The sequence below is a fragment of the Corylus avellana genome, chromosome ca2 (genome assembly GCF_901000735.1).
Source record: "Corylus avellana chromosome ca2, CavTom2PMs-1.0".
Taxonomy (NCBI): Eukaryota; Viridiplantae; Streptophyta; class Magnoliopsida; order Fagales; family Betulaceae; genus Corylus; species Corylus avellana.
The window spans coordinates 28041348-28056183 of NC_081542.1; the positions used below are offsets into that span (position 1 = coordinate 28041348).

The 14836-nt window shown below is 37.7% G+C and overlaps 1 protein-coding gene and 1 pseudogene across 1 annotated transcript; one reads left to right on the forward strand and one right to left on the reverse strand.

Annotated features, from left to right (window-relative positions):
* Nucleotides 1–1834: 1834 nt before the first annotated feature.
* LOC132169504 (uncharacterized) lies at nt 1835–6022 on the forward strand. The gene is made up of 2 exons (XM_059580533.1): nt 1835–2229; nt 4102–6022. The coding sequence occupies exons 1-2, from the start codon at nt 1835–1837 to the stop codon at nt 6020–6022; spliced, it is 2316 nt and encodes a 771-aa protein (XP_059436516.1).
* Nucleotides 6023–6699: 677 nt separating this feature from the next.
* LOC132169507 (uncharacterized) overlaps nt 6700–14836 on the reverse strand; it is a 29213-nt pseudogene continuing 21076 nt past the window's right edge.

A 14836-nucleotide genomic window follows, 5' to 3' on the forward strand; every position in this document is an offset into this window, starting at 1 on the left:
CATGGCATCCTTGAACTTTCGAAGCCAATCTTTGACAGCAAAGTTCTGGGTCTGCTGCTCCTCCGCATCTAAAAGCACGGCTTGGATGGTGGAAACCGTGTTCCAGAGCTTTTGAAGCTCATCTTTGAAACCTCGAAGCAGTCTAATCTCTTGGGGAACAAGAGAGCCCAAACTCTGAATGATTCCCTCAGCAGTGTGGAAGAGAACTCCTTTTGCCATTTCTTGTTGGTAAAAAAATCGAGTACTGAATGCTAAAATTAAGTAAAAGCTGCTGTACGTGATCGAATTCAGCGAGAGATCGAGGTGTTAGAGCATAGAATTAAGGAAGATGTACGTGTATGTTTGTTGTGAAGCGGATGGACATGCTCAATTGCTTTAAAAAGAACCAACATGCAAATAAAAAAGTCCAAAAAATAATAATAATAATAATAGTATGGAGTGGAGATTGAGAGAGCCACTGAGTTTGAATACAAGATGATAATTAATGTATTATAAAGTTTGAATTATTGTGCGAATGCAAATTAAATATATATGGTACGTGTCCTCATCAATGTCTAAGAATACAGACAAGCATTGTAGGCGTTGATCGTGATGCATAAGAATCCACAGCAAAAATTGGTGTAACGTCAAGTGTCGGGGAGTTGCTTTCTTCACCCAATTTACTTAATTTCTTTTTATTTCCCTTGCCGGCCTTCACCCACCCACTTACAATATTCATTTGGTTTCTATGAATCTATGGTTATCTATATATAGTGATTAGTGATTGATATTCATACTGCGTCGTTAACTTGAAATTTTCACTACAAAAATTTAAAGAATTTGTGACTGCCCATTAATGACCTTTTTGGGCTAAAAAACGTTATTAATAAGTTAGTGACATTTTTGAAATGGCAAAAGGTTGGTAGACTAGAAACAGGATAGTGACATTTTTACTGTTCACACGTCACTACTTTTTAAAAAATTAAAAAACATATATATATTTTCTTCCGTTGGATCTAGGTTTTTGCTTCCGTTTGTGGATTGAGATCTCCTCTAATTACTTAAAATTAGAGAATCTCATGTTATGAAATCGTGGCCATTCACACGTCACTACTTTTTTAAAAATTATAAAAAAAAAAAAATTATATATATATATATATATATATATATATATATAACAAAAATGCTAGGCTTACAAACAAATTTTACGAAAAAACTTTTAGAAACTGATGTGGCACAATATAATTGAGTTTATCAAAATTTGAACTTATTTAATTTTCAATCATGTTGTATCACGCCAGTTTGTAAATTTTATTTTGTAAAATTCATTTGTAAGCCTAGCATTCCTCTTTTAATAATGCATGTGAGAATTACATACTATGTTAATATTATTAAAAATACATGCGAAAAATCATATACTCTAAAAAAGAAAAAGAAAAATCAATTTAATAGAAGAAATTGAATGAATTTTCTGTAACAGAGAGTTTGAAGGAAAACTTTGTTATAAGAGGTTTGCTAGCAATTAGTTTTTACATGCCAAACAAATAATAAGAGGCTACGTGCAGGGGGGAGTAACGCATTAGAGATTTAAAATAATAAAAAATTAATTTATAATTTAGTAAATACTAAAATATAAATAAATAATTTAAAAACCTATAAATATTAAAACACCTCGTTGGCGCCTTTTTTCTCTCTTAAACCGACATTTTGAGTCCTTGTTGAAGAGGAATTAGAAGTTCTCTAAACTCCTTGGCGCCTTATCGCGCTTATAAAAGGACAGCCGCACAGAGCAGAGCGAAGTGCGAAAGTCTCTGTATTCATGGTTTTCTGTTTTCCGTTTTCGAAGAAAACGATGATGTCCACGGAAAGCCTTGGTAGCGATGCCCGTAGATCTCTTCAATCCGGCAGATTCAGTTGTGGGCTTTCACCTTCCGCTTCAGCTTCAGCTTTAGCTATGGCTGTGAGTGGCAATAGTTGTGACTATGTCTCAGACACGGACTTGTCGGACGATGAAACAGAGGAGTTCTTGGATTCTTCGTCACCCAGTAGCACAAATGTTTCATTGACGCCGATTTCTAACCAATCAGCTCGCCTCCCCACATTTCATGCAATCGGGCAAGGTGTATGGTGCGCTCTGCTTTCTTATGAAGCCTGCTCTCGACTCTGCCTTCGCTCATGGGCTCAGGGCGGTTGCGCGGAAGCTGCCTATTTCTTGAACGATGAATGTTCTGTATTGCGAGAGGCATTTGGGTTAGTTTTTTTTTTCTTTTTTTCTTTTTTTTTCATTTTCATTTTAATTTTATTTTTTATTAATAGACAAAGAACTCAGTCATATATATATATATATATATATATATATATATGCCAAATCACTCTTTAGAAGTCTAGAATTACGAAGTTTAAAATTGCAACATTTAGTGTGAACCCGGTCATTTAAGAGCATTTAATTATATTTCAATAATTTTTCATGATTTCATTAAATTCAAAAATTTAATTACGATATTATTTTCTAGAATTTATTACTTTTTAAAACTATATTAAGACAACATTTAAAATTTAAAAACATATTACATTAATTAACTATTCATAATCGGCCATATAAGTAAAAAAATTAAAAAAAAATTAAAAAAACTATATGGCCGATTTTTTTTTTTTTTTTAAAAAACCAAGTATATCCATAGGAACAATTTTTTTTTTTTTTTAAAAAAAATTGTATTGAAATATTAAGATGCTACACTAAAAATATTAAATATTCAAGCTAATTTTCTATATTATAATCCATGTATTCTTCTTGCTATTTTTATTTTTTATTTTTTTTAAATCGTAGTATATATATAACCATATATAGGATTTTTTAAATTTTTTTTAACAATATATAGGATTTGGTGCTAGGAAATTGGAAACAGATTACCAAAATGCTAATATGTTTTTTTCAATAGATATCACACTAAAAATATTAAATATTTCTACTAATTTTTTATATCATAATTCATGTATTCTTCTTGCTTTTTTTTAATTATTTTTTGTACTTTTCATTTTAAATCATATATACTTATACGAACAAAGATTTAAACATGTTTTAATGCATATGAATTAAACTAAAATAAAGGCTCATATGATTTACTTGATATTTTGTTTTGTTTATGTGATTTAGTCGATTTTCGACCATTTTTGAAAGTGTTTTTATGCTTTAGAAAGCAAAACAAGACAAACATTTATTTGATTAATAAGCATAAATCAAACATAAATACTTTCGAAACACTAAAATAATATTAAGCATTGCACCTTATGTGATGATTGATTTGATTATGTTAATGGTTTAGTGAAAGTTTTTGTTTTATTTTGCATTCATAAAAAAATATTTTGTTTAGTTTGCTTTTTATTTTTTTAGAATGTTTAGAATTATATGAATTTTAATTTTCATTGACATATAATATGTATCAAACCAATAATATTAAAAACTAATGCTTTGATAATCAAAATCCACATGTTTTCTTCTTGCTATTATTTTCATTTTAAACTACTCACATAGGAACAAATATTTTAACATTTTTACAAATATGTTGTAATTCATTTGAATGTTTTATGAGTTTTTTTATTTTTTATTTTTTTATTTGTGTAAATTATTATTGTACATAATCAAATGGGAAAAATCCACTTTACTCCTGAAGTTTCAAGGGTTTTTCAATTTGAACCCCAAAGTTTAAAAAGTGGCAATGCACCCCCAATATTTCAAAAATTTTCAATTTAAACCTTCCGTTAATAATTTTCGTTAAATTGGACGGAAATCTCTAAAATTACATAATTACCCTCAGGCTTTTTTTAAAAAAATTTTCGTCCAATTTAACGGAAATTGTAGCTGAAGGTTTAAATTGAAAATTTTTGAAACATTGGGGGTACATTGCCACTTTTTAAACTTTGGGGTTCAAATTGAAAAACTCCTAAAACTTCAGGGGTAAAGTGGATTTTCTCCTAATCAAATATATGGAAGAAAAATATAGCTATAAAAAGGTTTTGATGTGTGGATGTACGCAATATGCCGAACGAAGTTTCTTTTTTATTTTTTTATTTTCATCTCTTTTCCCTAAATTATAAATTATAATATTCTCCGTATAATTTCAGTTTGCTGCAAGTACTATTACAGTCCGAAGAAGAAATACGGGCAAGACCATCTCCAGAGCCAGACAACGAGGGAGCTGCTTCAGAATCTTTGAATAAGTGTACTTGTATTGCAGAAACTGTGGCGTATGACTTTGTGCTAGAAGTTGCCATGAAAGTTCAACATATTAAGGAAAGAAATTTGCAGCTACACAGCCAATGGAAGTGGTTAGTAACCCAATTTCCATCCTTTTATGGAGTTTCATATGCATACACCAAACTAAGATACCTTTCATACGTCATGGATGTGGCTACACCCACTCATGACTGTCTATCTCTGGTTCATGATTTGCTATTGCCTGTAATCATGAAAGGCAAGAGTGGTTTGAGTCATCTAGAGAATCGGATTCTTGGGGTAATTGAGGAGAAAGTTGAGAAGATCATTACATTGGTTTTCGAGAATTACAAGTCTCTTGATGAATCTTCACCATCTGGGATGATTGATGCTTTCAAGCCTGCTACTGGGATTGTAGCTCCTGCTTTGGTGTCTGCCTTGAAGATATACACCCTTCTGCATGATATTTTGAGTCCTGCTGCACAATTGAAGTTATGCAGATATTTTCAGGCTGCTGCAAGAAAAAGGTCAAGAGGGCACTTGATAAAAACAAATGAGAGCAGCACATCGATGGATCCTGTGACTCTTTCAACTTGTTATTACAAGATGAAATCTCTTGTTTGTAATATTAGAAATGAGATTTTCACTGATATTGAAATCCATAATCAGCTTCCCAATTTTATAGACCTTCCAAATATTTCTTCAGCCATTTACTGTGGGGATCTCTGCAATAGATTGCGAGCTTTCCTTGTTGCATGTCCTCCTCCGAGCCTTTCACCTCCTATTGCAGAACTTGTCATTGCTACAGCAGACTTCCAGAGGGATCTTGATTGCTGGAAAACTAATCCTGTCAAAGGTGGGGTTGATGCAAAAGAGCTGTTCGAAAAACACATAAACACTTGGATTCAAGATACACGTCTTACTTTGCTTGCTTTGTGCAAATTAATCAAGGTAAAAAAATGGTCAGGTGTCAGAAATCAGCACTCAACAAATGCTTTTATTGAAGATATGTATGATCGGTTGAAGGAGATGATGGATGAATATGATTTCATCGTTTTTCGCTGGCCAGAATATATTTATCATTTGGAGAAGGCTATAGCAGATGTTGAAAAGGCAATTGTGAAAGCCTTGCTTTGGTTGTATGCTGATCTTTTAACACCATTGAAGGACAGTTTGGCATCCAAAATATATGGTCTCAAATATGTTAGAAAAATTGCCAAACGAAGGGACACTTATGTTGTCTCATATGAGTTGGGGATTATTTTAAATTCCATGAGCAGGGTGCTGGAGATCTTGAAGCCGGATATAGAAACAAAGCTGAATTCTTGGAGATCTTGCATCCCCAATATTAGAGACACCACCAAAGAAGATTGTTTCAATGAAGTAACTGTGATGCTTAGAGCCGAATTCAGAAGTTACTTGCATGCAGTTGTGGAGAAACTTGCAAAAAACACGAGATTGCGGCATGAAACAAAATTGACGAATGTTCTTCAAGATCTAAGGGAAACTATGGAAGAATCAGATGTAAAAAGTAGAATGCAGCATTTGAGGGATATGCTAATATGCACAATGGATCAACTTCATACAGTGGTTGAACCTCATGTATTGATAGCAATATGCAGAGGTTTCTGGAACCGTATGGGACAGGACATATTGCATTTTGCAGGAAAGAAGAGAGAGATCAAGTCATATAAAGGCTTGCGATTCACAATTTCAATTTTGGATAATGTATTCGCATTAGAGATGAAGAAATTGCTTGGGAATGCGCTGGAAGAGAAAGACTTGGAGCCACCGCCAAATAGTAGGGAACTGCATTCCTTGCTCTACTGAAGACAAGGGTGGCATGGATTCATCATGATCAACATGTTTGTATACTTTGTAATATCAATTAGTCTCAAGAATGGATTTTGTAATTCTTTATCATTATCCTTAGCATTTCAAATGTTAATCAGTTTATAAATATACACATTGTAACTAATCAAACTCAAGATGCAACTTTCCAATTCTTGTCTATATTTTTCATGGTGTCAAAGCCTGCGGTCAACACCATCGATCCTATTTATGGCTTCCAACTCTAATGCTTCTGCTACTTCTGCTGTTTTTTTACCAAGCATAACTCATTTTATTCGAATCTGTTTGCAGCCTAGGCTGTGGAGATGTTTATTTTTCAAAAGGTACCTTGTGCTGATACAAAATCATGCAAATCAAATATGTTTGCTTGTAAGGGCCATGTGAGAACTGAGAAGGATTAGGCTTGCCTTCAGCTCTCTCTGAAAATTATTCTGTATGATGACAAGTTGAACATCAGAGTAATGCGAACTTGTTTTGAAGGATTTTGTTATTTTTACAAGATATCAATTTTTTTTTTTTTTTTTAAATGTCTCATACCCAATCAAAATATAATCTCCAATCCTTAAAACACACTTTCTAATTTATCTAATTTAATTTATAAATGATTATATGTAGACAGACATCATGTTCTACAAAAATGATAACATATATGCCAGTGCTTTCTATATTACGGATTCCCCTTCTCTGCCAAGTATCTGATCGTATATATGCAGAAGCGACGTGATGAATCTGGCAGATCTTGAGGTTAAGCGTGACTTCAGGAGCGGCCTTGATTCTCACGGAGTTTATCCTTATCGGCTCGGCAAGCAAGCGTCCTCCGGCGGTGGTGACCGCCAGTGACTGATCTCGCTCGAGCGTCCGTATAGTCGTCTCCACAGGAAGCTTCTCAAAGTCGGAGAACGCAAGATCACAATGTGGAAACGGACATTGCTGATGTACGAGTGAGAAGCGGTGAATTAAGATTGAGAGGTCGTCCACAAAAAAACACCGTCATGTTGATGTTGTTGAGGCTGACAAGCTCGGAGCAGCAAAGGCAGGGCCGAAGGGAAGGGCCGTAGGACCACTGCGAGTCGCAGAGAGAGGTGGCCATGGGAGTGAAAGAGCGAAACCAATTAAGGAAGGGGGTATTTAAATGAAAATAAATTAAGGGCCCTGCGGAGAAGTTACCGGACTTGGTTAAGCAGGATGATAGTGCATGTTGAATTAGCAGTAAATTACCCATGGATTCTCAGAAAAATGTCTAGATCAGTGCTAGTGTGTCATTCCTCCTTGCCAGTCCTTGGTCAGCCTAGAAAATTTGTTAGGACACCAGGCCATGCGTAGCAATTATTGCCTTCCAAAGGCTTATTAATTGTTCCTCCGTTTCGGTACACATGATGCAAGGCATAGTGCCATAGACCATGGGCTTGGTCTATAACGTACGTTTTGCGTAGTACCTGCGAGAGGTTTTTTGTGCTTAATTTTGATTGAAAAAAATGTATTGACGTGGCATAAATGTGATATAAGAAATAAGTTTGAATTTTTTTTTTTTCTTTTGTAAATATAGTTGTTTGTTAACTTTAAAAAAATATTTTGACTTGGAAATAAATTCCATCAGGAGTCCCATTCAATCACATCTACATGGCAAGATAATCAAAATCCTCGCCTCCCCTTACAAAAACACTAAGCTCATATTAACAATTAATGCCATATATACAAAGAACCACACTCAAATGCAAATACTTTCGAAAATGCGGCATTAACATCTGTTATGACGATTTACACTAAAAGTTGCTTTTCTAAAGTTCTTCATCAAACGAGGATAGAGTATTGCATGTGGTGCAATAGTTTCAATTTACAAAACTGTAGCCACTTCTTTCATGCGGAAAAAAATGGTTAGAGTTGAGTGCAAATTGCCCTATATGCAGAACTGAAGCTCACCCAAGGGCTGTTGTTGTTGAAATAGAGGTAAGAATTAATTAAGGAATAATTGTTTGACGCTGATGATTTGCAACAAATGCAGATGACGGATATAGATGAAGCACGAGACTTCCGAGCGCAAGATATTGCAGACATTCCCGGCTCTAGTTCAACTCCGGCTCCTAAGTTTTTTGTCACTATTTTGCCAAATTTTTGAAGTGAAAGTGGGGCTTTGCTTTAGGCTTGATGGTTCACCATTTTTTTTAAAAAAAATTATTTTGTGTACTTGATTTATAATTAATTTTTTGTGATATTAAAATAAACTCATAAGTTTCTTATCGATCATATACTTCCAAAGTTGTTTGGAGGTGGCAACATGCCATGCATGAGCAGGCCATTTTCTCCTAGGAAAATAAAAGAGAGATACTGGATGTTGGATCAGCTTGCATGCACATCATCATCTTCACTTTGCATTTACGTGACAAAGATTCTCTTATATTTAGTAATTACGTGACAAAGATAAAAGAGCATCATCATCTTCATTCTTCACTTTGTGCCAAAAGGATTAATGGAGAGACAATGTGCTTGTAACTTGTGTATGTCATTGTCATGTTGTCCAGTTGGAATTCAAAAAACAAATTAAACAAAATAGGATGTGAACTGGAGAAAGAAAGAAGCCAGCGTCACGCTTCCTCTCATTCTAGTATAGCCATGCATGAGCAGGCCATTTTCTCCTAGGAAAACGAAAGAGAGATAGTGGATGTTGGATCGGCTTGCATGGGGTTGAGAAAATTACTGCATGTGCGGTAGAAAAAATTGACGGCTGAAATTTAGTTTCGTATTTTTTAACTTGAATGACATCGTATATAAAATTTAAGAAAAAAGCACCTTAACACGTAACGCCGTTTTCAAAAAAATGCACCCACAACTGTCTCTGTTCTCCCCGGTTCTACAGGTGTAGACAAGGAAGATGGTGATGAGTACTTCAAAGCAGTTGCAGTAAAGTTGTGTTTGGTGTTACAAAATCAAAGCCCTCTTTTGTGACCAACCGGAGGTTCATTCTAAACCGCGTCAGACGGTGGCTTTTTGGGCTGACACAAGTAGATGATCAGGAAGGTGAGAAATTTACTTTGAGCTTATAGATCGATGCATGGGAATGGCCGATTGGGTGTGTTGGAGTTTTAATGGTTAATTTATTTGAGTTTGAAGTTTGTTCGAATGTTTTGGGTTAGTGTTGAAAATAAGTACCAAAAGGCACTGATTTCTTAAAACCATAAGTCAAATAAAAAACCAATAAATTATGCAAATATGAGATATCCTACCAAAAAAAGAGCTTGAAGAAATGTAAATTAACAAAAGGCGGAGTGGTAAGGTTGAGCTAAGCAGTACCCAATCCTTCCTTCATTCACGTCTCTCTCTCTCTCTCTTTCTCTCATGTGCGATGTGTGGACCCTACTTTGCCTCCATCCAGCGGCGCCATTAATCTTTACTTGGTATCTCTAAGGTGTTTTTTTTCATAAACTCTCTACAACGTCGTTCAACTTAAAATATACAAAATTGAATCTCAGCCGCCTGTTGTTTCTACCACACACATGCGGTACTTTCTCAACCGCATGCAAGCTGGATCCGTGGACGTTGTTATAGAGCTAATATTGCAATTTGCAAATCTAAAGGAAAAATTGTTTAGAAATCAGATATTATTTAGATTATAAAGTTACACTGGCTTAAGAAAAAAAAAAAGAAAAAAAAAAGGGGGTCTGTCATGACCCTAAGGTCGTGAACCGAATAACATGGAAGGACGCACTTAGTACCACTCTTTTCCCATTTGAGGACTGTGGGCCCATAATCCATTTGAACAAAACACATTCAAGCGTGCAGCTAAAATTCCACCCTCTGCCCCTGATTCAGGAATGCCTTCCATCAAAAACTCCTACACAAATAAATGAAGTAGTATATTAGAAGCCTGAGTAGAACAGTATCATACATATAACAAAAATAACAAAGGAGCCGGAGCCACTTACCAAAAAAAACTAAGGAGCCAGAGCTGAACTCTCTATTTGAATAGCAACAGCCCGTGGGTGAGCTGCAGTTCTACATGTAGGTCAAGTAGCATTCAACTCTAGCCATTGTTTTCCGCAATCCACATGAAAGAAGTGGCTACAGTTTGTTAACTGTACCACTTCCTCATCACTTTGGAATTTGGCTAGGTAGATAAGGCACTCTATCGGCTCTATCCCTTCCCTAAATCTATATGTTTCTAACGAATTTATGGCCTGTGGGTCAAGGCCACGGGCCATCATAACCACTTCCGCTTGCTCAACTATAAAATGCCTCACCTCGAAGGTATGAGGGACCACGAATACGCATACTAAGCTAATATACATATTGACTTAAGCATCGGAGGAGGAAACGCCGGCCAACACCCGGCACATCCTCTTAACGCGTGCTTTGGTTTTGCAGATTTACTAAAATGCTTACAGAAAGGTGAACCACGAAAGGCGTAGCTCGGAGATTTGGATTCCCTTGAATTCATCGTGCCAGAAAATGCTTCAACAGTACCCCTACCCCGTGGCCTTGACCCACAGCCAATAAATTCGTTAGATACCGATAGATTTAGGGAGGGGAGAGAGTCGATAGAGTGCCATATCTGCCTGGCCGAATTCCAAAGTGATGAGGAAGTGGTACAGTTAACAAACTGTAGCCACTTCTTTCACGTGGATTGCGGAAAACAATGGCTAGAGTTAAATGCTACTTGCCCTACATGTAGAACTGCAGCTCACCCACGAGCTGTTGCTATTCAAATAGAGAGTTCAGCTCTGGCTTCTTAGTTTTTTTTGGTAAGTGGCTCTGGCTCCTTAGTTATTTGTGTTATATGTACGCTACTGTTCTACTCAGGCTTCTAATATACTACTTCATGTATTTATTTGTGCAGGAATTTTTGGTGGGAGGCATTCCTGAATCAGGGGTAGAGGGAGGAATTTTAGCTGCACACTTAAATATGTTTTGTTCAAATGGATTATGGGCCCACAATCTTCAAATGGGAAAAGAGTGGTACTAAGTGCATCCTTCCGTGTTAATTGGTTTACGCCCTTAGGGTCATAACAGACCTTTTTTTTTTTTTTTTTTTTTTAAGCAAGTGTAACTTTATAATCTAAATAATATCTGGTTTCTAAACAATTTTTCCTTTAGATTTGCAAATTGCAATATTAACTCCATAACAACATCCACGGATCCGGCTTGCTTGCGGTTGAGAAAGTACCACATGTGTGAGGTAGAAACAACTGACGACTAAGATTCAATTTTGTATATTTTAAGTTGAACGACCTTGTAGAGAAAGTTTATGAAAAAAACACCTTACAGATACCAAGTAAAGATTAATGGCGCCGCTGGTTGGAGGCAAAGTAGGGTCCACACATCGCACACGAGAGAGAGAGAGAGAGAGAGAGAGAGAGAGAGACGTGAATGAAGGAAGGATTGGGTACTGCTTCGCTCAACCTTACCACTCCGTTTTTTGTTAATTTAAATTTCTTCAAGCTCTTTTTATGGTATTTTTTTGGTAGGATATCTCATATCTACATAATTTATTGGTTTTTTATTTGACTAATGGTTTTAAGAAATCAGTGCCTCTTGGTACTTATTTTCAACACTAACCTAAAACATTCGAACAAACTTCCAACTCAAATAAATCAACCATTAAAACTCCAACACACCCAATCGGCCATTCCCATGCTTCGATCTATAAGCTCAAAGTAAATTTCTCACCTTCCTAATCATCTACTTGCGTCAGCCCAAAAAGCCACCGTCTAACACTGTTCAGAATGAGCCTCCGGTTGGTCACAAAAGAGGGCTTTGATTTAGAACACCAAACACAACTTTACTGCAACTACTTTGAAGTACTCATCACCATCTTCCTTGTCTACACCTGTAGAACCGGGGAGAACAGAGACAGTTGTGGGTGCAATTTCTTGAAAATGGCGTCACGCGTTAAAGTGTTTTTTTCTTAAATTTTATATACGATGTCGTTCAAGTTAAAAAATACGAAACTAAATCTCAGTCATCAATTTTTTCAATTTTTTCTACCGCACACATGCGGTACTTTTCTCAACCCCATGCAAGCCGATCCAACATCCACTATCTCTCTTTCGTTTTCCTAGGAGAAAATGGCCTACTCATGCCCATACTAGAATGAGAGGAAGCGTGATGCTGGCTTCTTTCTTTCTCCGGTTCACATCCTTTTTTGTTTAATTTGTTTTTTGAATTCCAACTAGACAACATGACAATGACAGACACAAGTTACAAGCACATTGTCTCTCCATTAATCCTTTTGCCACAAAGTGAAGAATGAAGATGATGATGCTCTTTTATCTTTGTCACGTAATTACTAAATATAAGAGAATCTTTGTCACGTAAATACAAAGTGAAGATGATGATGTGCATGCAAGCTGATCCAACATCCATTATCTCTCTTTTATTTTCCTAGGAGAAAATGGCCTACTTATGCATGGCTATACTAGAATGAGAGGAAGTGTGATGCTGGCTTCTTTCTTTCTCCAGTTCACATCTTTTTTGTTTAATTTGTTTTTTAATTCCACTGGACAACATGACAAAGACACAAGTCACAAACACATTCTCTCTCCATTAATCCTTCTGGCACAAAGTGAAGAATGAAGATGATGATGCTCTTTTATCTTTGTCACGTAATTACTAAATATAAGAGAATCTTTGTCACATAAATACAAAGTGAAGATGATGATGTGCATTCAAGCCAATCCAACATCCACTATCTCTCTTTGAGAGCTACTGCTATACGGTTGTGGCAGAAAACATGGGTTTTCTGCCCACCAATCACCACATGACATATCAGCATTTTAAGAAAAATGCAAAAACTTCAAAATGAGAACAAACTACCGAAACAAAAAACAAAGTAACGAGGAAAACCACCAGCCCCATCTAGGTGGCTGGCGAGGCCACCTCCAGGCCATAGGGTGGCCGCGCCAGCCATCCCTAGGCCACTGGGTGGCCGCGACGGCCACCCCATGGCCATGGGGTGGCCCGCTGGCCACCCCAGATCTGGCTAAGGGGTGGCGGGCACACCACCCCTTGGCCAAGGGGTGGCTCGCAAGTAGCGTATGAGGTGATCATTTATGAGGTTTCCTTGTGTTGGGGCGATTTATGAGGTGATGGTACGTGTTCCCTGCCATCGTCTTCTTCGAGACGTTTGTTTGAATCCCTTTGGGGGTCGTTAGAATCCTTTGGAGATACGTGGCAATTTTTGAAACGCTTTTACGTCTACCGTGAGACTCTTGAATTTTTGAGTGACACTTGGCAAAGTTGGTTACCCTATTAAGTGCTTGGACGCCTTAAAAACTAGGGTTGTTCTCCTTTTTTCCTCATCACTGTCAAGCATCTTGCCTCTATCTTTGCTCCAAATTTGCTTTTCTTTTCTCTTTTTGCCCCTTGTGTTGTGATGGAATTCACTGGAGCTGCTCTCCATTCTCGACTCAAATCTTCAGATTTGGAGGTTTGTAGGGAGATATATAAGTTCCCTAAAGGTGTCCAAATCCGACTTCCTACCGTCGGTGAAGGTGCTACCGGTCCAGAAAACGGGGATGAAATTTGTTTATTGCTCCAGATTCTGAAAGCCGGTTTCAGATTACCAGTTCCCCGGGTGATAGGGAGATTTTGCACATACTGAACTTGGCTCCTTTCCAAGTTTCCCCGAACGACTTGAGAGTTCTAATAGGGATGGCCATCCTCTGGCCGGAGTTACACAAGGACCAGGGACTTTTGCAAATCACAGCGAGGGAGTTTCTTTACTTATACACTGCTTTACGTGTTAACGACGAGGCGGATGATATTTGGAAGTTTCATGCCCATAAGGCGAGGGCTGTATTTGAGCTTCCATATAGGATTTCTAAAATTAAGAACTGGAAGGACAAATTTTTCTTCATTTCTCGAGGATTTGAGTTTTTTGAGAACGAACCTCATGATTTTCCATTAAGATCTCAGTGGGGCTAGATTCCAAACGGAGCTTTGGATATACCTGTGCTTCCTAACTCTGTTCTGATCCGTTTGCAAAGAGCCATTGATTGGGCCAAGGATGAAGTTACAGTCCGGAATTTCTGAACCCATGGTGATTGGTTGATCCGGGCGGAGCCCATAGAAGCGTCTTTTGGGTATAGAGGCCTATCAAACTTAAGTGAGGCCCAAAAGAGGGCACAGGAGCACAGGGCTAATAGCTTTCCTCACCTTTTCTTCGCTGGTACTCGCCCTGGCTGTCTGATTGATGGGACGATCCCAAGTCGCCGACCGGGCTTCTTCAGGCCGAAAGCTCGTTTCATGATCGTGATTCCTGAAGAGGATGTGAATGCTGCTGAAGAGAGAGGCCATGCTGGCGAGGAAGCGCGCCTTGTTGATGAGGAGGTGGGCCCTGCTGCTGGGTTTCGAGAAGCAGGCGTTGAATTGTCTGGCAGTCCTACTTCTATTGGGTCTGCAGCACCAAGTGTTTGAGGGTTTGCCTTACCTTGGGGTGAATTCTGATGCTAAAGGTCCGCTTGGAGCTTTGGTTCGTTTGCTGGGGCCAGCATCATCCTCTGTTCAGGTGAACCCCACAGCCCTTCAAGTTTGCTCTTCTTTGGCACAAGCCGCTTTGGATGCCGTGGCCATGAGTTATGGAATGGTTGTGGGGCACAGGGTGTCTAGCACTTCTCAGCAGCCCACTGTGTCGAAGCTGGAGTTGAGATTGGAGGCTACTTTAAGGGAGAATTCCCAACTTTGTGAACAGAACCGTGAGCTGTTGTTGGAGCTGGAGAGGCAGCAGTCCATGGAAACTGTATGTACCGAGTGTATCCGCCTTCAGGGTGTTTGCAGTGAAGCTGAGGCCAAGTTTGTGGC

Coding starts and splice junctions, on each gene's coding strand:
- LOC132169504 (XM_059580533.1), top strand. CDS start 1,835: ATGTCCACGGAAAGCCTTGGTAGCGATGCCCGTAGATCTCTTCAATCC. Junction 2,230..4,101: donor GTATTGCGAGAGGCATTTGG/GTTAGTTTTTTT, acceptor GTATAATTTCAG/TTTGCTGCAAGTACTATTAC.